This window comes from Semicossyphus pulcher, unplaced genomic scaffold, assembly GCF_022749685.1.
Source record: "Semicossyphus pulcher isolate SPU_LCO1_2020_fin unplaced genomic scaffold, fSemPul1.0.p SCAF_15, whole genome shotgun sequence".
NCBI classification, from domain to species: Eukaryota; Metazoa; Chordata; class Actinopteri; order Labriformes; family Labridae; genus Semicossyphus; species Semicossyphus pulcher.
Window position 1 is genome coordinate 4533304 of NW_027211659.1, and position 26478 is coordinate 4559781.

At 44.1% G+C, this 26478-nt stretch overlaps 1 protein-coding gene across 3 annotated transcripts in view; it reads left to right on the forward strand.

Moving 5' to 3' along the window:
- sema5ba (sema domain, seven thrombospondin repeats (type 1 and type 1-like), transmembrane domain (TM) and short cytoplasmic domain, (semaphorin) 5Ba) overlaps window positions 1-26478 on the forward strand; it is a 211110-nt gene that overhangs the window by 111391 nt on the left and 73241 nt on the right. For all 3 annotated transcript variants that reach the window (XM_069662947.1, XM_069662946.1, XM_069662948.1), the window contains one exon: window positions 493-538. In XM_069662947.1, the coding sequence (XP_069519048.1) occupies window positions 493-538 (46 nt within the window). The remainder of the gene's footprint in view (window positions 1-492; window positions 539-26478) is intronic.

Here is a 26478-nt window from a genome sequence, read left to right on the forward strand (position 1 = left end):
AAACTGTAAATCCACTCAGCTTTTCACCCCGCAGAGCACATTACTGAGAAGTGATACCCTCTCTGACTCACTCATACTGTGCGGTTTACGGATAATGATGCTTCTTAAGTGCTCTGCTGAGGCCTCGTTGGACCGAGTCGAGCTTCGGATTTGGCAGAAGGAAGGAATTAGGAGGAAATACGTCATGCCACAATAGTGTGTGTGTGTGTGTGTGTGTGTGTGTGTGTGTGTGTGTGTGTCTGCATGTTCTTGTGAGCTGACATGAGTTGAAATATTAGTTGCTACACCACTCAGACCTATATAAAACTAAAAACATGGCATTAAACTGATGGACGGTCACAGTTTGTCCTTTAATCAGCTTTGCTTGATTATTACAGCAGCTGAAATGTCCTCTCTCTCTCTTTTTGAATAACTAATTTGCATCATTAAAACATTTTTGGTGGATAGTTTTGTTCTGCAAACACTGACTCCTTTTCTCTTTCCTCAATCCAGAAACTTCCTGTTCAGACTGGACCTCAGTAACATGTCGCTGATACAGGTAGGCACGCAAATCATGCATTTCTTTTCTGATCTCTGTTGAAGATGAAGAGGAATGTTGTTGGTGTATGTAAAGTCATTATTTTTGGCGAACATATATATATTTTTTCCAATGCAACTGGAATTGATGGACCCTGGCAATCTTGGGTAACGTTGCTTTTAAAAGTAACTGGTTACGTTACTGCGTTACCTCCTGAGAACAGTAACACGTTAGATGAATTTTGCATTACCAAAAATGTATCCCCCTTTGCGACTCTATACATGTCAGTTATATTGTCAGGATTGTCAGCATGTAGCCTACTGTCCAGCTGCTTTCCCACTGGTCAAAAAACCCGCTAACACTTGGCTATTTTGCTTAGTGGGAAAGGTTACAATCTGCATTCAGACCCGGGTAATTATCCCCTCGACTCCGATCGGCATTGATTGGAACACAAAACCCTGGTTGACACGCTAATCTCCACTCCCTTTCCGGCGCGATGCTATGACGCACATTGAAGTTCCGGCCGCTGTCGCGTGAATACAGAAGAGCAGCACACAACGGTGGAGATGCAGCAACACTGGCAAGACAGCGAAGTGAGAGAGCTTCTTCTGATCCGAGGGGAAGAAGAAATAAGGCGACAGGTTTGTGATGTCAGACGGTGACGCAGCAGAAAAGAGACCGAAAGGAGGATACTCCTGGCAATGGGAAAAGAGACAATTGGCATTTATTAGCAGGTCTTTCCGGGTCTGAAAAACCAGAGTCAATGCATTTATTTTGGTAGGAAAGAGGTATACGTCTACCTTTGAATGTATCGACTCTACTGTCACTGCACAGCCTCGTTTACCACCCATAATCTGTAACTCTGCAGCCTGATAACAGGACTGACAGACGCAGTATAACCTTTACAGTTCTCTATTATGCTAACAATCTGACAGTGAATTGGGCAGAGGCATACAGTGTGAGGCACATCTTTTTCCATGACAACAATACAACACAGGCTCTTAGTCCCACCAGTGTTGTGGAGCTGTGTTTAGCAGCAGACGCTTCTTTAAATTTGAAGTTGAGCTCTTCACAGCTGACGAGCACTTATCCTCCAGACACAGCTTACATTTCACCATCATGTTGATCTCGTCCCTTTCGTCCAAGAATTCTAAATAATGTGAATATTTCCACAAAGTAAACTCTGTCCTTAGGAAGTTAACCACCACTTTTTAAACACAAAAGTGAGAAAAAATCTATCAGAAAATGGCATATTTTTACATTTCTGTTGTCGTTTGTTCAGTTTTTATCCTTGAAAGGTGGAAAGCAATGTAGCAGAGTCTCTTAGAAATACTGTCGAACATTCATGCATGATGCACATTCAGGATAGCAGCGTGAGATTTGGCCACAGTCTGCATGGAGTCAGAAAAAGGTCAGTAAGAGCTTGTCTGCGTGCGTTCTTGTGCTTGTGTCAGATCCTGGTACAGAAAGCTCAGAAACACGGATCTCATTAGTTCATTAAGAGTTCGTAACAACTTAAAGACTTGTGGTGGGTGTAACATCGTCTGAAGAGCTGCTCTGGGAGCAGCCTGTTACTAATATCTAACAGATTAAGTTTCAAGAACTCCACAGACAGTTTTATCTTATTATATCTTCTGCTTTGATTAACTTTTAAACCCAGCGTGTTTTCTGACGCTACAAGGACTGCTTCTTTTTTGTTCTTTTAGTAGCAACAAATCAGCAGGCGAGCCGTCCTTCCCTCTGTTGACTTTTGCTTTCATCCCGTTCCCAGAAAAACTGTCCTCAATTATCTCTCAATTTAATTTCATCAAAAGTTTTATTACTTAGTCTGCTCTGCAAGCTTACAAGCAAAGCTGTGATGCAAGAAATTCAGACTGCACACTTTTGATGTCTCAAATTATGCCCTTTCAATTATCACTTCTTAAAGACCCCCTCCTGTGAACGTCAAGTGTTTAACCTTGTAAACATCTCCATGTTGTGTTCTTCATGTGCTACAAGTAATATCAGGGACAACATAAGCAGTCATCTCCATGGCTGGACCTGTCTGCTTTTAACCTGCAGTGTACCAAGGACAGGCTGAACAACACGTTTTCTGATTGGCAGGGTTTGTGATGTCACAAACCTAAGGAGCCAATCCCATTAATGGACGGGGTGACGCTATGCATATCATTATGTGTAACCCATGGCAACCACTTCAGCAATGCGCGAGCCAGCTGTAACTGTCACCATAATTTTTGCAAACTGTAACGTTAACGTTACAACTCATTACTACATTTCAAGCTAGCTAAGTTTCAACAAGTTGCCGCTAAAGATGGCAGAGACGTGTTTTGTTTTTCGCGAGGGAGGGAGAAGGAGGAGATGCCTTAAACATATCAGACACAATTAATTATTTCAAGCAGAGCATTTTATATGTCATAAAACATGACTGGAGCTGCTCTTTAACGTGTGGTATTTTCCTTCAGTATGCAGTAGCTTGATGCAGTGGCAAACAAAAAATAAGTTGACTTTGGTTGGTTATTTGCAGCATGTGCTCACTGCTGTGAAGCTTTGCGACAACATAATATGTCAATAAAACATAATCGGCTTTAATGAGACGTTTAAATTTCTGTCTGGGAAGTTAAAGTCTCGTAGAGGACGCTTTACGCCTGGTTTAACGACATAGCTATTCTTCTGATTTTCTAAAACTGCGTTTAACAAGAAATAAAAATGTAAAAACACAGATCAGGGATCAAGCCGAACCACTGTTGTGTTATATAAGTGAATGATGAGGACATTCATTTGCACAACAGTTTAAATATCCTTCAGGAGAAGAGAGCGTGCTGAGGTAAGAATCATCATGATTATTGCTTTATTCTCCTCCGTGTTGCAGAGGATATAAATAATTGCAGGTTTGCATCGAGTGCAGAAGGATGCATTTCTCTGTGTCCTCCTCTGCCTGTGGGTGTAATGTGTGGTTGTTGTTGTCGTAGCTGGAAGTGTTAGCTCCGGGGCACATGGTTGCTGTACGGTTGCATCAGATGAGAGCATGACAAGCCGCCGACTCTCTGTGGGACTGTGTAATCTGCACCCATATACGACTGTTACAGAGTTTACAGTGCACAGTTTCCATGCAGGAGATGTAGAATATCTTCCTTTTAGCTCGCTGAGGTTTTCTGCTGCTGCACGGCAAATGTAATTACATCATCTGTTAATGGTAATGTCATTTCTTTTAACTCGGTAAAGTAAGTGCAGGGCAAAAAAAAGGCAAAGTAACGTGCACTCATTCAGCAAACAGCAGCTCTTTGGTCACTGAGTGACTCGTCTGTTTCTGTTGGAGTTGAAACGTTCATAGTTTTGGGTTTGCACGTTTTGCACCATTAACTACAAATCTTGTGTTCTTTTGTGAGCGTGCACATTTTTCCAAAGCAGACCCCATGCTATGAGACGGATTTTCCACTTTCCATGCAAACATTGGTTTCAGCTGAACCCAGTGCAGTATGTAAATCATCAACATAGGAAACGTGCTGTATTTTTAGGGTTCTTTGTGTCTTGCAAACTAATTTTCTTGGTGCTGCATTAAAGGAGGATTTGAGATTTGGACGCTGTGAGTATCGTCTGAAGTCTAACAGTGTGGAAAATGTCAATCTGGTAGATTCTTGTTGTTGTTCTGTCACTTTTAAATACCTGTCCTCTTCCCTGTCTGATGTTCCATGAATGCACCAACAAAGAAATGTCGCTTTTTATAGTTTTTACCTGCTTCAACATGTCAACAAAGGGACAACATCAGCAGTCATCTCCATGGCTGGGCCTGTCTGCTTTGAAACGGCAGTGTACCGAGGACAGGCTGAACAACACGTGTTTCAGATTGGCAGGTTTGAGACGTCACAAACCTGAGGAGCCAATCCCGTTAATGGACGGGGTGACGCTATGCACATCATTATGTGCAACCTATGGCAACCTCTTTGGCGAAGCGCAAGCCAGCTGTAACTGTCGTATTTTTTGCGTTACTGCTACTTATTACTACATTCCAAGCTAGCTAAGTTTCAAGTTGCCACTAAACGATGGCAGAGGCGTGTTTTGTTTTGGTGACGGAGGGGCCATGACTGGAGCCGGTCTTTAAAAGCTTTACTCGGTGGAAATGGTGTGTGGTGGTCGTGTCCTGATGTGGCTCTGAAATAAAGGCAGAGATGTCGGATATCTATCTGTGCTTTAAAGAACCACTGCCTGACGCATATAAACGATCTGGTTGTGAAAGTTAAGCAGCTGTGAGGAGATGTATCTTTGTGTGCGCTCTGGCATCGAGCTGTGGAAGTGTCAGACGTGGTTTGTTTGGATCATGATCTGGACGGCATTGTGCATGTGTGTTGGAAGACCCAACTTCTTTTCGATGCAATCTTCCTTCTTTTTAAACCCATGTGTCACACGGTGCACAGGGGATTGGTCTGTGTAAGCTGTAAACGTTTCTTTAGCACCATTCATACACCGAGTGAAGCCTGCAGCTGACAGATTTATTAGCTCAGTCACGGTTATTTTGTTGATGAAGCTAAGCCTGGTGTTTTACAGTAATGTACACTGAGACCTCCATGGAGTGTACATGTTGTACTTCATAAATCAAGCATACCGATCGAGTTGGAACAGGGCGAAATTAGTATCGGTTTTGAATCCTTTGAAATATAACTTATAATCTGTTGAAAGAACGACCAAGCTTTCCTAACTCTTCCCTGATTCTGCCGTACGTGCGAGGTGTATTCTCTAAAGTAAAAAAGTTCCTTTTAACTTATTAAAGTAAAAAGTTGTCGGCTCAAATGTAAGAGGCTCTTCTGGTCTGCATGCTGTAATTGCTCGGTCTGAATCTGACCCGGTAACAGGCACTGAGAATAACTAAAGAGGAATCTTCTCTCTGATGGTTTTGTTTGCTTTTGCAGGATTAATAAAGGCGTCAGTGTTAAATTGAGTTGGTTTCATAACAAGTTATGAAATCCCGATTGTAGGCTTAATAGGTTAAAGTACGTTAAACCACAAGTACATGTTACACCACATCTCCCCGCTGGATGAAAGCACATCAGCACACTGGGTTTGTCTGACAAAGTCCCCTTTCACAGCAGCCACGACTGAATGACATGATGTGTACAGCTGCCACCCGTGTGTCACTGCCAATATCAATGCGCCTTTTGTCTTCGTGTCCTACTTGTCTGCTTTTTGGAGGAGAGAAGTTGACTTATGAGGGTTTTCATTTGTTTCCCCCCCGCTCGTGTTGTTCTCTGCAGCTCTGTGAAGCTTTGTCCTGAAAGAGACATCTGCCGTGTGAGCACGCTTATGACATGCATGGAAACAAACACGCGTACAGTGAGCGTACACACATATAAGCAATCAAAATACAACATGTAGTCGCTACATGTGTCTAAATCTCTCACACACACACAAACGCCTACACACACACATCCTTATTGTGAGCTATAGGGATAAATGAGGTAGATCCTCGTTCACTCAGGCCAATGCGGAGGTGTCATCCATGATGCCAAGGGTGAAATCAATGAGAACATTATACACACTGCCCAGGGAAGCAGAGAGGAGGGTCTGCACCCCCCTGCTCGTTCGCCAGTAAACCAAAAGCTGTCCAAAAAGACGGAGGAAGGCGGCATCTGAAAATACTCCCTCTCTTTTGTTGTATAACCGAGTGGAAAACAAACCAAATCTCCCACTTGCCAGTCCGAGCCTCCACATCAAAGGACGATTTCTCTGAGGCATTTAGCTCCCTGAACGGCGGTTAAAAATCAAACCACCTGTCAGGAGCTCAGGCTGCTCTCACATTAGTTGTTTGTTTGAGACCAAACTTCAGTTGTTTGCACTCCCTCCCTCAGTTCTCCTCATCGAAGTGGAGCTGTTGACCCATTTTGCCAGGAAACGGTGCATATGTGAAAAGGTCAAATGTATATGCACGAGGGGAGGTAGATTAAAGATGTGCAGTCTTCTGCACTGGCCACTAAAAGAAGTGGAATTTACAAATAATTCATGCCGGATGTACATCGGTATGTGTTTGAAATCTGGCAAAACATAAAAGTCACAGTCAAAACTGCATCTCAACTAGGTAAATAAGATATTTTAATGACAAAAAATGGAATAAAATGAAGAGGAACAGAAACCATGTGCCGAGGAGCCACTCAGGTTTACAGCCTAACAAGGTTTGATTGTGAGTCATCTCTTATTCTAAGAAAGTCAACCGTACAAAGGTCCCAGGAAAAAACATATCTAGAACGCAACATAAACAACCAATAGCAACATAGACACTCAATAAACAAGACAATGTGGCTGACCGCATCAGGGTCAATGTGCGCTTTTGTGGGCAATGTGTTACAAGGACTGTCCTTATGAGGCCGATGACAATGTGTGTGAAAGCAGGTGCGTGCTGCGGACGTAGCCTACTCCCCAAACAAAGCATCCAGAGCCGTGTAGACAGAGAGTCGCTGTGCAGTCACAACGTCTGCAGCTGTAGGCAGCAAAATAACCTTGGCCTTGAGTTGTATTATCCACGAAAAGTTGGATATATGTTCACGCTGTGAAAATCCTTTAAAAGGAGATGGGTGAAGTAGAGGCCGATGACAACGTGTTTGAAAGCAGACGTAGCGGAGGAGCAGCTCCGCCTACTCCCCGAACAAAGTATCCAGAGCCGTATAGACAGAGAGTCGCGTCAGTGGAAGTCCAATATGCTCCATGATCCGCCTTTGCAATGTCGCAACTCTCTCTCTCTAGGGCTCTGAAAGTACCGTCAGTCAGTCAGTTACTCAGTCAGTCACATACAGACCCATGTGTAGGGCTGACCCCGGCGGTCAGCCAACAATAAAGCACCCCAAACAGAGTAATTTCAACTTATAATTTCAAAAGACAAAACAAAGACGAAAGAAAAGCGTTCCTTCTGGAAGTTCAAAATCCAGTCCAAGATTTTTCTCCAACAGTCCACAAACAATATAATAAGTCAGCAAGTATAATCCAAAGCCTATTCAGGTCAGTTCAGTGCATTCAAACGTAAAACAACATTGCAATTCAATGCCAGGAAAAGTTAAGACAGGAGAAAGGAAACAAAAGTTAAAGCTCACACAGTCAAAAGTCCAGACAGTCCAGTCCGGGTTTTCAGGCCAGTCGTCAGTCGGTCTCCGTCTCAGCAGCCGCTTTATTTCCACAATAAGGAGACAACTCCACAGACTTTACACTGTGGATGTAGTGGATTACAACGAAACGGTAACACGAGCACGGGCTTCAAACGGACGAACCGCTCCAGTGGAACAGGCGTACCTCTCGGTTGTTGTATGCCGACATCTTGGCCCACGCCGTCTTCCATTCAAAGTTCCGTTCGAGTGTGGAGGTGTGTCAGTGACGTGCAGGGGTTTGTGGGGAGCAAGCAAATATTATTTAAGTTTGTGTTGCGGTCGTGATTTGAGATCGCTACAATACAGTTTTGTTTGGTGAAGAAAAGTTCTGAACAGTTTGATTTCCCCGATATATTGAGGCTGGACCTGTTGCCTGGTGTTACAAAATTGTAATTTCCTTCTAAGGTACCAGAGAGACCGTCCAATAGATGAAAAAGTGTGTATTTTTCTGTATCAATTCAATACAGCAGGAGCCGCATCGTCTGGCTCATAAAGGAAGCTGAAACAGTAGAGACATATTGTCCAGAAGCAAAGACCGAGCCTCAGTTTGAAACTTGTTCTCAGTCCCAGGTCGTCAAATAACAACAAAGTTTTCTCATACAGTTGCACAAAGTACCATTTGGGATCAATTTTTCGGGCCCTCTCTGACAGAAAGCCTCTCTAACACATGGTTCAAGATGTGGATGGTACAGTCTGGTCGGGTTTCAAGACCAAAATGAGTTGGTTAGGCTGCATGTTGGTGCAGTGTTACCTCACAGCTAGAAGGTTTTTAATTCGACCCCGGTTCAGATGTGGTGGACCTTTCTGTGTGGAGTCTATATGTTCTCCACGTGCATGCGTGGGTTCCCTCCGGGTTCTCCGGCTTCCTCCCACAGTCCAAACACATGCTCGTTAGGTTCATTGGTGACTCTAAATTGCCGGTAGGTGTGAGCATGAAAGGTTGTCTGTCCCTGTGTGCCCATGAGTGGCGATCAGTCCAGGTTGTACCCCGCCTCTCGCTGAGATAGGCTCCAGCCCCCCGCGACCCTGAACAGGATAAGCAGTATAGATAATGGATGGATGGTTAAGTTAAGGAAACAAACAGGAGCCCTGGTCTCCTCAGGTGAAGGTCTCGTGTTATTGACCCATCCATCCACCCCAACCTCCTCCCTGTGCAGGCTTTCTTGCCCTTTATACCACGACGCCTGACTCCCCATCACCTTCTTGGTGGCTGCATCAGTTGGTGTCTAATGTTGCCGCAGATGGATTTCCATGTGAGTTGGTTTAAAGCCGAGTTTGCCTCATGTAGGTGCTAAAGGAAACCTTCCTCGTGCGGCTGCATGAGAGGCAAAAGGGCCTGATGAATGAGCTTGTTATTTCTTTTCAAGGCTAAGCAGCTGCACCACAACAATATGCACTCACATCATACAGTCATATAACAGTTATGCCATCGTATTAAAGTAGCGATCCTGATTGGCCTCGGGTTAGCCTTGTGTTTTCTTTCCTATTAAGTCTGCTTCATTTTTTAGTTTGTGTTTCAGTCCAGTCTGAAACCCTGCCTTTACAAGCACTGTCTGAGGTTAATCATGCAGCTCAACAACCACCGATCTGCTGCAGACAAATTCCTGATATCATATCAGGATCGTTATTTGGATTTTGTTGTCCTTCAGTTACCTATTGACCAAGACACAGACTAATAGGAGTAGATGAATGGGATTTCAGTCATTAGTGAGGAGAGCCGCTGGTTCAGTCAGCGATGATTCAGTTCACCTTGAGAATTTGGTGTTGAAGAGTCGTTTCCTCACACACTGAACACCTGAACTCAGCAGCCCTCCTTACACATTGAGCCTCTGTTCAGTACAGTGAGTCATTTATCCTTTCCAATTTTCTCAGGAAAGAAGTAGAAAGTTACACAACTGTATTCTTTGGTGAAATGCCTCTCTCACCTATCTAATGTACCTCTACTGTTTGGTGCCCTTTTAAGATCTCTCTGTGTTGCTTTATTACTCTGCACTCTCCACAACCATCACTACTGCTGCTGTCGCCACAGCATCCACCTGCCATCATCACTCCCCCAACTTTCTCTCTGCGCAGGTTTTAACCTCCTGAGGTCAGAGCGAAGCTAAACAATAACTTTACCTTGCAGTATAAATATTCTTCCTGATGGGACTATTTGTTAAAAACAGGTGTTAGTGCCTTCTCCACTTTGTTGTCCACCGCATAATCTCTGCTCACTTGAGGCCTTTGCATCATCAGCTGCATTCATACTGCAGGCCTTCATGCTCAGTTTTCGGTATCAGATGTTTTGGGGTCACTGTTTGTATCTATTTTAGAATGTAAACGCAAACAACGATAACGAAAGACGTCACATCCGCTGACACTCGTGTTCTGTGAAACGTGGATGGCTCTCGGGCGTTGGGACTTTGGATGTGCATAAACGTTTGTGCAAGAAAGGAAGTCTTCTTCTTGGTCTTTAGAATCACTCCTGGAATTGTGCTTATTACCAAGGCAACGCGGACCGATCCTGATTTGAGTGTTGCATGCAGGTCACATGTTTAGGATTCCGATTTAGTACCACATATTCAAGTGGCCCAGTTATAAATTAAAAAAATACAACATCATGCAACTTTTTGCTCCTCATACTAATTTGAAAAAAAAAATCAGGTCTGTGTCAAATGTAGGGAAAAATCAAAACTGGGACACTTTTAGCAGCAGTGTGAATGCAGCCATGGAGAGCCATTCCTGCTTTGTATTCAACTCAACACAGACAGAGGCAGAATCTTAATGTAACATTTATTGCCGTGTACGTTAAGATACATTGTGAAATGTTTATGCTTCTGCAGATCGCTCATCAGAGTGTTGGGTAGGGAAACAACAGTTCCAAGTGAGTCGAGTTTAGTGTTGTGACGTTCGGGAACGATCCGATTCTTTTGAACGACGGGAACCGAGTCGTAGGTGAGAGCCGTTCTTTTTATAGTTGTGCCCAAATTTCACTGCCTGCAGGTCGAGTAATTTACTGCTGCTAAACCTAGTCGACACATGCAAATAGAAATTATATTGGTGGGATGTCTGAGTCCAAATCTTACCCTATCATTATCGTAATGATTATTTCGCAGATAAACCAAGTAACCTCCACACCCTGAAAAAAAAAACTCTCTAAAAGGAATGGCACCATAAGATCCGGCTCCCTTCAAAGAGCCTCGTCGAGTAGAGACAAGTTGAGACCATGCAGTGGAAATAGGAAGTACGATAGTTTGACTGGAACCAATTACAGGACACCTTGTTCAGGTGGATTTGGATATCATTTCTGGGTCCACGCTCTTTTTCAGATAAAATTTTTATATGACCACATTTGCAGCCGAAGCACTCGTCTGTTCAGAATGACAGTGCTTCGTAATGTAATGTAGGTAATGGACCCCAAGGAGGCCAGAACCGCCCTCCAATGTGTGCTTGACGGTTCTGACTTCCACCTAAACCCTCATCCTGTAATGTCTGATAGTGGTCACTTGTCCGGCATTATCTCCTACATATTCCATGCAACACAGAAGATTAATTCACTTTTCAGAAGGAAACAAAGTGAAGTTTGTTACAAGTTTTAGGTACTTGGGATCTCTGTGTCGAAAGTCTTCTAAAGTCAAAGCTTCAACCGTATCTGAAAGTAGCATCCAATGCCAGTGTGAAGGTGAAGTGCAGCCGCTACACAAACACCAAAGTCATCCTGCAGAAATGAAACCAGCCCTGTGGGGCGCAGAGCATGACTGGCTTTACCTAAAATAAAGGTCGTCCATTGAGAGCGGTGAAACTCATACTGACGCCGTTTAGAAACGACGTGCTGATTGATTGAAAAGCAAACCGAAGAGGGTGGCCTGCTCGCCGTCTAATCACAATGCTGCTTTCACTGCTCGCCCATTCATCTGTTCGGACCGCTCGAACCAAGGAGGGGGCTATTATCAAGGCCTGTAACCGCACACCACTGCTACCAGCCGCCCCCCTTTTAGCGTCCGCTTTGCCTCTTCAGTGTGAAGCTATTAGAGGTTGTACGTGTTGGTGTGTTTGGTTTGTTTGTGTGTCATCCAACGGGCTATCCATGACAGCACCAAATACAAAAGCAAACCAGACGGTGTCACACCTGAAAACAACACTAAGGTGTTGTTGAATGTGCAATCTTCCAATGGAAATCTTTCCGTCCGTTGCAGTGCGTTTGCCCTTTTGGGCCACCATACATTCACTGTCTCGGTGCAAGCAGAAGAATGAAGGGTTTGATGTAATTTTCATGAAGTTAAGTGTCTACATGGCAGCTTTGCAGTCTTTGTTGCTGAGGTTTCTGATGGTGGACCCTGCCAGAGGGGGGTCCAGGGCCACCAAGGTGCTGATTCCAGGGCTTTTAAAGGCTCGGCCCAGGCTGCTCTGTTCGGGCACCTGGGAGAACACCTGCCACGGCCATTAGTGAGCAGGCAAGCGTAGAGGCATGAATGCAATCAGCAGAGAAAGAGAGCGAGAGGGAGGGAGAGGAGACAAACAAGGAGAGCCGGGCATAAAGAGGCAGGAGCCGGAGAATGAAAGACAGAGGTGATAACAGGAAGTAAAGAGAAAGACTGAAGCAGAGACCACAAGAACAGAAATCACACATACAGCTCAGAGCCGAGACGGAGACAAATGAGAAAGAGAAGAGGAGTGTGAGGGAGGTGGCGAGCTCGCAGTCTGCTCCTGCTCGGCGTTTTCTCTCCGGTCGCTTCCTTAGTGAGTCTCTGGGGAGTCATAAGAAATCGTTCCCTCGGTGTGCGCTACCTGTGCACGACATGTCCGTGGAGAGCTTTCAGAGCCCTCAGAGACGACGTTCCCTCCACATACGACCTCCCTGTTTTGTGTTGTTGTAGAGGAAAAGCAGACTGTGGCAAAGTATGTGGAGGTTTTCTATGAATACGTAATAGGAACATTTCCCTTCTGCCTGATAAACACATCTACGTACAATCATCAAATGAAGAAAGAGGTGATAAAATGGGTGTGAGCAAAGGTAGGAAGCAAGCAACTGCCTCAAATAGATTGTGTAGAGCAGGGTTCAAGTTTTGGATTCAAACAAATGATAACTCAGTGTTGACTTGGCTGTGTCCATCCCGACCTCAGCCTAACTTGGACTTTCTAAAGCCAGAGATATACTTGCTTTTGACAACGCGTTCTCGTGCCCATGATGGCTGCCACACGTTCCCTGCATCCTCAGAAATTAACGCCAGATGCAGTAAGCACATGAACGGAAGGGGGAGTGTAGAGGCAGAGGGGATGCGACAGGGTCAACACAGCAGCAGGGACAACAATGACAGAACGTTTTGAACACAAGTCCGCCATTATCCACATCTGTGCGATGTGTCGTTGCCACTGCACAGCGACAAACATGCCTGTCAGAAACAGCTGGAGACAGATAAGTTAAATTTTAGAAGTCGAAATGGATGGAAACCGGAACTGTCGCGTCCGTGCATGGAGTGGGGGCGGTACAGACGGCGTGTTCTGTCGTGTTGCTTTTTCCACTGTGATCTCAGATTAACTTAACGGTAACCTCCTTGAGTGTCGCCATCTCTGTTGTTTATATCCTGCACATACGGTAGTTGCATACGGCCTGAGCTCACGTGTGCCCTCTAGAGGTATCCTCCAGTAACACGCGTAGTGCCTAGACAAGTATGTGAACAGTAGCGCAGCCGGTTGTGTGCGTGAAGGTTAAAAAGCAAGTACATCTCCGGCCTTATATGACGTCACCTGACCTCCTTTTTCTGTCATAATTACTACGGTCACTAGAAGCCGTCAAACGAGCTGCTTGGACAGACGACCTATGACCTAAACCGGTTTCTTCCACATTAAGGGATTATAGCTAACATTTTGTCATGCTATGTTTCAGTTTTGTTTTCAAATGAAATAGTTTGGCTAAACTGCTGACTGATCACTTCACCAATTGTGTTTTGCCAATGTTCACAGGTGCCATGTGATCATAGCTGATGGCCAAGACTATTACAGAGGACTGAGTTTGCTATAAGCTTGAAAGATCCTCTAAAGTATTATATTACTTTATATGCATCGCTGAAGTCCGTAACCTCTACAGTGCATGCATAAAGATGAATAAAACACATCTTTGTCGTCCCCTTAACATTATTATATGATGTGTTTAAACACAATGTTCCCACTATGTGTTTTATCTACTGTACTCGTAACACACACACACAGTCACCCACCCAGCTACCTCACAGAGGGACCGCTCAGCTATTCTTCTCTGCCAGAGCTCAGACTCACATTCTGCTGCACATTTTTAAGAGTTTGGCGTCTGTGTATCCTCCTCTCTTTTTATTTTTCTCTCTGTTCTCTCTCTCTCTCTGTCTCTTTTCGTGGCATGTAGAGCCGGTGCTAGTGCTGGTGGTGGGTCTGACTGCATCCACCCACATGCTCTGTCCTAGCAGCTCCCACTGACAGAGCTCTCTCTTTCTCTCTGTTGTGCCGGTCGGTCTGATCTCCGACGCTATTGCAACAGCAGGAGGAAGGTGGTGGGAGGAGTGTGTGTGTGAGTGCCTGTGTGTGTGTGTGTGTGTGTGTGTTGGGGGATAAAACAGAGGAGTGGGAGAGTGATAAAAACAGCCGAGGTTCAGAGAAGCTCAAGTGCTCGATGGGTGGGAGAGGAAGAGGAGAGCTGCGGCAGGAGCTCTCTTTCTGCTCCTCTGATTGTCTTCATGTCTTTGTATTGGGATGCAAATGACAGATGTGCTTTGAGCATTTCCCTGGCTGTTAAAAACAAATCAGCACCTTCTGATGGGCGAACTTTACACATCCTCATCCTCGTCTCTCTTTTTCCTTCCTCCTATTCTCTCTCCTCCTTTTGTACTTTCAAAGTAAAAGAAAATAACACAGGCAGCGCCCTGTTTCGCTGCTTCTTCCACATGTTGCAACGCAGCCGACTAACCGGAGATAGAATATCGATTTGTCTCCCGCTAACATGTTTGCGCAAAGACCTTGGAGGTACAGAATTGTTCTTCATGTCTTTGTCTTTGGCTGCTTTCTTTTCTCCAGGTTTTTGTGAGTCACATTCGTCTGCGTTTGCTTCCTCGCTTTGTGTCAGATTCTCTGCTCTTGCCAATAAATGTCGTCACACCGCCGCTGGATGCCTCTTACTCACATATTTACACATGCATTCATATTTACTGCACTTATATTGCTGCTGGCCTTGGTTTCTCTCTCCTCCTGCTCCTTTTCTCCGCATGCACTTGCAGATGTGCAGTGATTTGACGAGGTCAAGGCTTCAAAGACACCGGCCTTAACCTTTTGAGAGACGGTGGTGAAGAATGTAACTCCTGGTGTCGGCTGCTCAGCCGGTTCAGGGTCACGCATGTACTGACCTCACTTGTTACTGTGCTTAAGCACGAGCATGGAGAGAGCTAGAGAATGGAAATGAGGAGAGGAGAAAGAATAAGAATGTGAAGAAGGTGTGCTGCAGGTAGAAATGTAAGAGGGAGGAGGATGTTTTAAAATCTTCTGCTCTTTCCTCACATTTTTGTAGAGAAAGAATTCACGCTCAAAAGAACAGCATGTTCTGTAAATTGAAAAGCAGAATAGTAAGTGCAAAGATTATTGTAAGTTTAAAGGAAAACTCAGAGAAAAGGTACAAAGGATATACGGCAACTACTTCTCAGTCAAACACGAACCCCCTGCAGGCTTAAATGGCGGCTCTGAAACTTTTGTTACTTGCTCAGGGAGGACAGCGGCTGCAGTCAGCTTAGGTTCACAGCAGTCGCTTGGATGGAGTCCAGCAAAGCTTTAAGGCAATAAGAGGTAATAATAGAAACGTCTAAAACCACTTCTGCAGCATAACCCTCCTGTTAGCCGGCTAATCATACAGCAAGATTTCTGACAAACAATGGCTTCATGTGCAGCTTTTGTTTGGTGTTGGCGCTGACAGCTGTTTATTCTTGTTGCGATTTGAATACGCTTACAAACCAGGGGAAGGCATCAGGTGTTCTGTATTCCTGAGAAAAGTTGAGCCGTGGTTAAAATGAAAAGTGTGTCTTTTATAAGATATCAAACGACGTAGCACGCATATGAGTAGCTAGCTTAATTTTTGCCATCCATTTTTGTGGAAGTGGTAATCTCGAAGATTTGTTTGATTGTCTTTGGCGGCACCTGTGGTGATATACGGTAAATGCAGGAGCACAATTAGATATCCAGACAGTGCTGCATGTGTGACGTCCACGGATGGCTCCAGTTGTAACTCTTGACTTTCCTTTTTAGACTGTTTGCCTTCATCCGAGCGTCACATTTGTTTCTTTTTCTTTGGATTTTCAGTTATTGTTGAAGTTGTATCTGTAGTCATCCATCTTTTCTTTGTTTGTTCAGCCATAGTAGATTACTGTTTACTCACAACACTTGCAGAGAGCGGAAAAGCAGCCGCTTAGCTCCGCCTACCCTCTCTGGCAGACCAACCACTGCTGGCTGATGGAAAAAGCGTCACTAACTGGGCGCCGCTTGTGATTTTTTTCCTCGGAAGTCGCACCAGACACCCAGCCTGTAATACTGCAGATGCAAAGGCTTTCGCAGGCTCAATCACCATTGTGTTACCTCATTCGGCGATAGATAGAGACAGACATTCATTTCATTACTTTAAAATGATGCAAGTTCATACTACTGTTAGGTAACAAACAAACAACGCTGGAAGATTCTGACTGTCTATCTGACTAAGTCATGGAGACTTTTCAATCACAGGTAGCTCCACCCTAAAGCTTATGTTCTCTTAAAGAGACCCTGAGTTACAAAATGAACATCATGCTGCATTTGAAGACTTGAAACCACAAACTGAGACCACAAACTCTTTGGGAAAATGTTTACTGAGGCAATAACTTACCTGAAAAGTCGTCTCATTTTGTCATCTGCTTACATACAATTTGACTCCTTTTTGCAACCGGTGGAGTCGCCCCCTGTTGGCCATTGGAAAGAATGCAGTTTAAGGCACCTACACATCGGCTCCACCTTTGAAACATTAGTTAAATCATTTTTCTTTCATGTGTAGAGCAACTGTACTGATCGACAGGAAATTAACACAGCAGCAGGAAATGAACAGAGAAACAAACACAAATACATCATACATATAAACATGACGTAAACTGAAACTAAACATAGAAGCGAAAATGAAACGCAAGCAAATATCAGTTATAAAAAAAGGAATGTGTGACAAACTACGAACTATGAACCCTTTCAGAATAAAGGTCTTGCTACAAAGTGACCTCACATTAAGCAAAGTGTGGACAAGTGGATAGTCAGAGGCCCACGTGCACCTAAAAGCTTTTTAATGACAGCAACAGGAGAAAGTATAATTTGTTTGTTCCTCCTGTGGAAAGATGTGCGAGTGTAGAGGAGTGAGGGGAGGAGGAGGAGTTAGGGGAGGAGGAGGAGGAGGAGGAGGAGGAGGAGGAGGGGGAGGGGGTGCGAGGTCGTTGTCAGTCCATCAGATAATCCCTGCATAGATAAGACCGCCGCATCGTGGAGGTGGAATGTAAACATCACATTACTGTCTGGAGCTCCACGGATCTGTCTCCGTCCATCCAACCCAGCACTCCTCCATCCACACTCTCACTCATCTTCACTTTCTCTAAAAATGCTTGTTCTATAAATCCCATCAGTTGCAGGCGTAACAAACCGTCTCTGTTTCTCCTCAGGACGTTAGATTCACTGCAAGTTTATTCCTTTTTTATTCTCTATGCTAATTTATTCCCAGCTGGCCCTGGACGTCAATTTAATGTCAGGAAGAGTTTGAACTGTGGCTGGAAATTAGAGTCGGGTTGACATCAACATTGAACATTGAATAGACATTTGCATGAGAAGTTGGAGGCTGTTGGATTTTGGTTACCGAACACCAAAACCAAAAGGCAAAGATTCTCCATAACAAAGACGACGCATGTTTATCCTTCCTGTCTCCTTAGTGGGCGTGGTTTCTTTCTCACCTTCCAAAAACATAATCCCAACATTTTCTTTTACTTTATGCTTTCACACGTACAACCGTCTACATTTCCATTCATGTGGTTGAAAGAGAGGTTAGTGGCGCTGACATTTCACCACCAACACAGAGAAAAGGTGTCCTGCAAGAATGTCTCGCTGTGACAGAGATTGGCCCCAAACAGAGTAAATTTACTCCTGATTCGTGCGTCTGAAAATTGCAATTTTAGGGTCAAAATGTTCAGAAGATATGTGGCTTATGAAAAATGGGATCAGTTGTATTCTCTGTTCCAAAAGAGGTGGGGCGGCTACCCGACACAGACACAAGGAATGACTCTAAGTGCTTCTGTCTGAAGCGTCCCTGCTTAAAAATGTCCACGTATAACAACGTGTGGATGGTAACACAACAATGTTGGCAGCAGTGTTAAACTGACATCTCGAAGAGTTCAATTTTGTTAGGCGGCATCTAATGGCGATATACGGTATCCGGTTGTTACTCTTGGCTCCTGGCTGACGGTCGCTTTCCTTTTCAGACTGTTTGCTTCATCTGAGTGTCGAGTTTGTTTCTTTTTCTTTGGATTTTAACTTCTTGTTGAAGTTGTATCTGTAGTCATCCATCTTTTCTTTGTTTGTTCAGCCATAGTAGATTACTGTTTACTCGCAACACTTGCAGAGAGCGGAAAAGCAGCTGCTTAGCTCCGCCTACCCTCTCTGGCAGACCAACCACTGCTGGCTGATGGAAAACGCGTCACTAACTGGGCGCCGCTTGTGATTTTTTCCATAATGTTGCCCTTTATAGTCTTAGTCAAGTTTTAGCCAACGACAACTCTAAACATTTTAGCCGACGTAGCCCTCTTTTTTAGCTATTCGCTTCAGGTAAAATGAACACTGTCAATTTCAGTAGATCATGCGTACAGTAAAAGAACGATGAGGACACAGCATCTAAAGATTGCTTTTCATCATCGCTTCTTATTTAAACAGTCTGACTGCAGCAGGCAGCTGATGGTCGCTCCTTTTTGTGAGGAGGAAGCATCAAAGGACGCGTAAACAACCCCTTTTCTGTGAGCGCGCACAGAGCCTGAAGCAGAGAGCCTGGGTTAACAGAGAAAGTTCAGAACCTCCTTTGTGATACCTGTTATCTCTATAGGGTGCTTGAGGCTTTAAAATATCATCATCAAAATTTTTATTATTAAAGATCTATTATTAGCTCGTCAACGTTTCGTCTTCATCATGGAAAAATGGTCGTTGACGAACATTTATCGTCAAAATTTTCTTCTAAAGTTCGCGCTGGTTGGTACGCTGGGTTTGGTCGCTGTACCTTACACCTCAGTTAGTATTCTATGTCAAGATGCTGATGGTTTGACCCTTGGATGTTGGATACAACAAAATCTAACACCACTGTGATCAAACGGCGTTAGCATTAGACGCTGTCCTAACATTGAATATTGGTAATCTGAAGTTACAGCCTACATCCAACCAAATCTCACTGTCCAGTGACGTTGGTAGCGTCATGTCGCTCGGGTCGTGTCCAACTGTATGGAACAATCAGGTTGTAGATCGTGCAGCCATTTATTCCAAATGGCTTTACATTAACTTTGTTCACTGCAGCAGCAGCAGTGGAGGTACATGCTGAGGCCTCATTCATCTAAACGGGTCTTTCAGTCCACTGTAAACGGCAATGGAGGTTCAGCGTGACTTCTGATTTCTGTCTTAAGCTTTAAAACTCACACATGCCCATTCTGATCCTGCGCTGCTGTTGAATTGCAGCGTTCCATGTCGGAGAGCACAGCCAAGGTCTCCCTCTGATTGGTTTGCCCTTTTTGGAAATGCATTGGGGGGTAACGGGTGGCAATTGTGGTTTTTTGTTATTTTCGCTCCCTCCAAAAATACAGTTCTTGGTTAAAGCCAATTCCTACTGCCTTTATCCCTTGATTTATGAATGGACCCGCAGTGGGAAGACTTCCTTTCTCTGGAGGTCACCTCTTTTTCGTTGTATCCTTATTTTCCGAGTGGGAGACTTCACTTTTTTTGTTGTTAGTTTTCTGTCTGAGAACTTGTCAGAAGTTGTGCGACGGGACTTTTCCCCTGCGTGTCGGGGGCCTGGGATTTGTCCTTGACTCGGTGTTTGTGTTCGGGGGTTGTTAGAGTTGAGCTGTGGTTTCTGGCTCCCACAGCCAGCTGATGATGAGCAGCCCCCAGGTGGCCGTCCTGCTGTGCGACATGATGGTCTGCCTCCTCAGAGCTAAAGACCCCTTTACCAGATGCAGTCTGGGATGCAGGCTGACAGCCGTACTCGAGCAGAGCTGCACTGCAGTGTGACACTGTAATCTGTTTCTAACATTCAGAAAAGCAGGTGTGAAACTAATCAGGTACATTAATATTTGGTCCTTACGGGGCCGTCTCTGTGCTGCTTCACTGATTTGATTGATTTTATGATCAGTATTTTTACTTACTCTTGGTTATTTATCAGTCCCTCCAGGAAGTTGCAAAGCTGCGTTCCCGCCAATTCATTTAAATGTCACCAACTGCCGCAACTTTTTTGCTTATTTAACCATCTGATTTCCCCTCGAGCGTGTGAAGTCATTTACGTCACTTCTTTGATATTCAAAATATTGATCCCCTGAGGTCTGCAATGGTGTAAAACATCACAGGGCATCTGTTACTGTATTACCTACTTGTTACTGATGTTTGTGTCATCACTCATTTCAAAGAGTCACTGTACAGTGAGAAAGTAATCCCTCGTCTCTTTTCATGTTTGATACTGCCACAGCATCAGAAATAACGACTGTAAATGTATTAAATAACCAGCATATAAGTGTATAGTATTGATGTGCACGTGCAGTTACACATTTTATTTGGCATCTTGTCACTGAAATGAACCAGAAGTGATGTCAGAAGACAAACAGCTGGCTCAGCCGATAGATGGATTAGCTACAACGTTTGTCGCTCAAAGTGGATGTGTAACGAGTTAAAGCTCCTGTGTTGTTTTTGGCGCCCCCTGTGGACAAAGCCGCACCTCTTATCTCTTTGCTGATTTTGTCCTGTTCATGCTTAAGTGGTATTTTAACAGAAAATCTCCTCCTGCTTTCTTTAACAGCCACATGTATCACTCACTTTAAATTTTTGCCCTGGAAAATGTAAACAAAGGCAGCGTGCAGTTAATCGCTTCGTGTGACACCTACCGCCCCACCAGCAGTTTCAGGCATTAGGAATAACTATACAGAAATAATCTTGTCGCTGATGTTCTGTTGGCTGTTGTAGCTCATAGAGAGTCATCAGAATTAATGTCTCATAACCAGCGAGAAACTCCTCACAGGAGCTTTAAACAACAAAAAAAGGCTCAAAACAACTTTTTTCAAAGCTGCCGCTAAATCAGACGTTTTAGGCCGTAACAATCACAGAAAATGCCGACGAAATCCTGGAGAGACCGATTTGTCTGGTTTAATGCACTGAATCTTTTATCTTCTTTGAAGCATTAAAACACCTCTTTTAATTTATTGATGTTGACGAAGTGTTTGTAAATGTTTCTCTCAGCAGAAGCTGAATATTTGGACGTTTGTCGCCGTATGCAGGTTTGGCCTTCGTCGTGGTTAATTAAAAAACATCACCCTGAGACAAAGATGTTGTGTTTTCTAACGAGTTTCTCAACCCTTTGAAGAACTGCGAGAGTTTCAAGTTGTTTTAGTACTTCCTGACATTCACCAGAATTGAAAATGAAAATAGCAGCCGTCAACAGAACTCATTGTAACTGAAGATTAATACAATTAGATGTCATTTCTTTCAGTTTGCACATGTGACGTGAGGACTAACAGGTGTTGACATATATAACTATCAGAAAAAATATGTATAACATTTGTGATATTGATTTAACCATGTTGCACAGCCCAGTTTATTTACACTTAATTACTCATTCTGAAAAGAAATCCTATTTTACTCGATATGAATGAAAAATATGAGAGATAAATAAAATAAATCTCCTAATTAGTTTAATCAAACAAACACACAACAGAATACAAACTTTTTTCACACGGAAACCTGATAGTAACCATTACTGGACAGTAACTTAGCAGCTGGTTTGACTGATGTTCGGTCCCAGCGTGCACGTCACGCATCGACTCCCCGCGGTGGATCAAGGTCAGGAGAGCAGAGCTGACCTCAGGGGGTCACCGTTTGCTCCTTTAAACAGGAAATACCTTCTGCAAACTCCCTCATCAACAGGGACAGTTAGGATCGTCCCCACAGAGCAGAAGAAAAATAAATGCATCTGTTGCTTTAGCTGCTTTTGTTGCTTTTAATTCCTGCAGGAAAAGAGGAGGTGGCTTTGGCTTTTCTGAAGACACACTGACCTTTTCTCACGCAGGGAGTATTTGTATGAAGTGCTGTGTGTTCCATGATTTATCATCTACATTATGTATGTAACATACAGCTACAGTCCTCATCTCTGAAGGACAGATGGCTTCAGATGGAGGGAAAAGCCTGCAAGACCGGGGGGACAGACAATAAGCTGACCCTCTCCGATATTCATATCCTCCATTCGCCCACAGTATCAAGCGCCTCTCTCCTGCCCTGAGTTTGATGACTCATGGCTGATTTCATTCACACTCTTCATTAATTTCTGTGCCGCAATTGGGGCCGCAGATTTAATTATTGATGTGGCCTTTGTCCGAGTGGAGGGATAATCTGTGAGCCTCAGAGCTGAGAGCAAGAGGAGCCACTTGTCACCCTTTAATGTGCTGCAGCTCCGTCGACCAGCTGGTGGAGAAGAAAGATGTCTAATGGCTCACCAACTGTCCATGCAGTGGTACCTGCACGTGCACAGGAACATTACTGTTTCCAATCTTACATTTTTTGTCATGGATTATGTAACAACAGTCTGTGAATGTGGCTGCTGTCAGAGAAAGATGATTGGGTGTGGTTTGAATCTGTTATAAATTCATATATATGGCAAACATTTACAAACACGTCATATGCAGAATGCATTAATGTGGCCCACCACAGAGCAGTCAACATCTGATATCTGGTTTTTGATGCTGTGAGGCTTTATTATGTACATCCATCTATACCACTTACCCTGTTACCCAGGGTTGTGGGGGGGGTGGAGCCTATCCCAGGCGGGGTACACCCTCGACTGATCGCCAGTCAATCACAGGGCTGACACATACAGACAACCTTTAACACTCACATCTGCCAATGAACTAGCTACTTTTGTTTTTAGTCTGGTGGCTACTGGCTAACCGCCACAGAAATGCCGGGTGTGCCTTGTGAGGACCACACATTGCTGAAAAGAGCAAACCAATTGCTGACCTGAAGCAGGATATTCGTCGGCTGAGCAATGAACTCCGAATGAAAGACACTCTTCTATCCAGTTGTATGGATGTAGCCTCCGGGCAGTCCAAAAGGATAGCTTCCCTCACGGCAGCCCTCCAGGACACAGCCCTCTGGCACCCTGTCGCAGATCCACGACCAGGGTCAAGTCACGATAACAATAAAATCAGTGATTCTGCGATCATGTAATGATACATCACAATATCTGATCTCTGATTAATTTCCCTTCACGTTACCCTCGTTCACGTCATCAGCGCCACCGCGAGAAGTCGTGAAGCAGTGACACGATGAGTGAAAACGGCAGGGAAATCGACATATCAGAGCGACATGTATTTGTGAATTAAAATATCGATATTTGGTGACAGCTTAAGGATAATTGTACTGCACGAGTCAAGACAAAGATAAATTGCTGTACCAATATGTTGTCCCACCCCGAGTGTCCACAGATGATAACCTACAGTCTGAAGTTTTTAGTCTGAATTTGAATTCAACGAACAGATATGGAAAGAGAAGTATATTAATATTAAAAAAGTCTCTTTTAGAATTCACCTGTGAATATTTGATGACAGGAATCAAAAGGGTGAAATGGCATCACAGATGTGTGCGTCGTCTTCGTGTCGTCTTCGTGTCGTCTTGTTCTGTGTGGAAGAAGAAAAGGCAGAGAAACAAAAGGCACTGAATGGATGAAGTCATTGATCCAACTGGCAGAACAGCCAATCAGCCCTCTCACACTTTCTGCCTCTGCCTTCCACGCCGATTCATCAGGCTGAATTGACCAAATGGCCTCTGATAAGACGGCCAGTGATGGCCGACACGCTTCGAAATGTACAGATTACGGCTGGCCACACGCGGCTGAAAAGGATCCAAGTGACCACCAGTCTGCTCGGTGCGAGTGAGACTGCAGAGTCGAGACAAATCTGCTGATTAAACAACACAATCCTTCAATGTGTTTTTATGAAATTAAAATCTCTTTTGAAAAGGTAAAAAAATGTGCTTGATGTTCGTGCGCACATTCCTGTGTTACCTGCATCTCCCTGTCTACGTGTGTGGGAGCATGCAGTACAGTAAGTGTTTGAGGAAGAGAAGGAGTAATCCTCTGTGCTGGTTGGTTGGTCATGGAGAGGCTGTCTGCCTTCACCTGTCAGCCTCCCTAATGTGAGTTACAGTGAGTGGGAGGCAGCAGCAGGGTGAGTGGGCAACAGCGTACAGGCTGGCAGCAGCAAACTCTGAACCTCACAGTGTATTCAACATCAGAGGCAGGGAGAGGGGCCGCCGCTTTCCTCTTCACGATCCAGGTGGGAAGCTTAAATGCTGTCATGTTTTAATTCTGTAAGTCGTATAAATTTTGTGAATTTGACCAACGTCATATCTTCAGCGCTTCCCGCTTGATGGGCAACTGAAAGGACAATTGATTGTGACAGTTTGGCGGTACGTAGGCCGGATGTTCTTACATCCAACAGGAGGAAAAGCACAGGTGTTTATAGTAGCATTAATGATGGCTGTATTCCATTTAGCTGCTTCCTGGTTAGAACAGAACCATTGTTAAAGTTATTATAACACCTGTGCTTTTCCTCCTGTTGGATGTAAAAATGTCCACTGTGTAAAAAAGCCCATTGCGCCATATTTCAAAGTAACACAACATTTTGAAAACCCATTACGGTATCAGGCTTATGGTAATGTTAGCAAGTAAGTAGCTGAATGCTAATGCTAGCTGTTGTCTGACCGTAGCTAAAAGGATATAAAACATGTTGCTGATTTCCCTCCGTATTTTCACTTTTAATGAGGTGTAAAGTAGTGGTTACTGTATTCAAAATTTGGCAAGTTTACCGCGGAGAACAGCACGTCCTTGTTAAGATTATATAACAGTTTGTTTTTTCACTTTATGTTGATTATTAAAAGTTATTTTTCAGCATGAACAAACTTTTTGTAACACCAAATACTGAAAAAGTTAGTCAGTTATATATCGAGACGGTCGCTCCACACCTGTCCACAAGATGCCCTCAGAGTGTTCCACCCTGTCCAAGTCACCTGAGACGCCTTCAGCCACCACAACACAATTGCTGCTGATTCAGTAAAACCTGGATTCACCCAAAGAATGAACGAAAACACCTGAAAGCCTGTTGCAATTTACGTTTTTGAACTTGGAAACCGGAGCACAACGGTGAAGACCATCTTCAGAGTGATCCTGCGCCTCTTTGCACACCTGTCCTTGCATTCACATCAAGTCACAGTGTATATTTACATTAAAGCTGTGTTGCTTTTTGGTGGTGCAGCGGTTAGCGCTGTTGCCTCACAGTGAGAAGGTTCCTGGTTCGAGTCCCGGCTCGGGAGGAGTTTGCATGTTCTCCCCGTGCATGCGTGGGTTCCTGTACTCCGGCTTCCTCCCACACTCCAAAGACACGCTCGTTAGGTTTAGTGGTGACTGCCTCTCGCCCAATGACAGCTGGGATCAGCTCCCCGCGATCCTGAACAGGATAAGCGGCATAGATAAGAGATATATATGTATCTAGACCCACTGCCTGTGCGTTAGCCTGTTCACTGACATTGAATCCCCTTATATCAACCTGATTTACATGTCAGCATTTAGATCCCCGTCCCTGTAGCCCACACACTGAACTTTGGTGCTGTTAGAAAACATATTACATAATGACACAATGTCAATAATACAGTGTCAGTAACATGTCCAGCTCTGTGGGTGTCACACAATATAGTGCAAAATGTTCTAAGTGTGAGATTGAATCATTTTTCAGAGGTCAGTCAGGGACATTTGTTGGGCCGGACTCTTTCATTTACAGCAGACTGGATGTGAAGCCTTTTAGAATGAAATCTTTGTCTAAATGCAGCTTTTCACACCTGAACAAAGACCTGAAGACAGGCTGGAACGGTACAAGTTGTCAGGAGTGTTTGTAGCTCCGTGTTCACGGCTGAATGAACATCTGCTGTTTGCTGCTCATCTCTCCTGCTGCCGTCCGTCTGTCTGTTAGTGTCTGCGCCTCGCTGTATTCCTCAACAACGTGAACACTTAGTCAGAACTTTTAAAACAGTGCGCCTGCTGAGCTGCAGACACACACAAACACGCTGCCAACACCCCCTCAGACTGCTTCAATCCCTGTCTGTGAGCGCGCAGATGAAGGTGGAGGTCAGTGACCTCGTACAGCGCTGGTGTATTGCGGTGTTTGACGGGGAGAGGTATGAGTAAAGGAGCTGCTGGTTGGTGTGTGTGTGTGTGTTTGCTAGACAATGAAACACAAAGGAGAGGATGTGGGTGTGTCCATGGATCCGTGTTCAGAGACAATGAGCTGCGAGACAAAGCGTTGGTGAAAGTCATGTTTCAACCATCTGTGGTTTTGTTTGCGGCTTTGGAAACATTATATCTGTGTTTATACCAGTGAATGAGAAACCTATATGTGTTTATTTATGAAATTATATATCTATTCATTCAGTTATTCATCATTTTAATAATAATAATAACTCAAGAAACCCAAGGTTGCTTTACAAACAGAAACAAATAAACACAAGGACAAGGAAAGAAAGCAAAGTGAGCTGGGTAACAGTTGTTATTGATTATAGATCTTG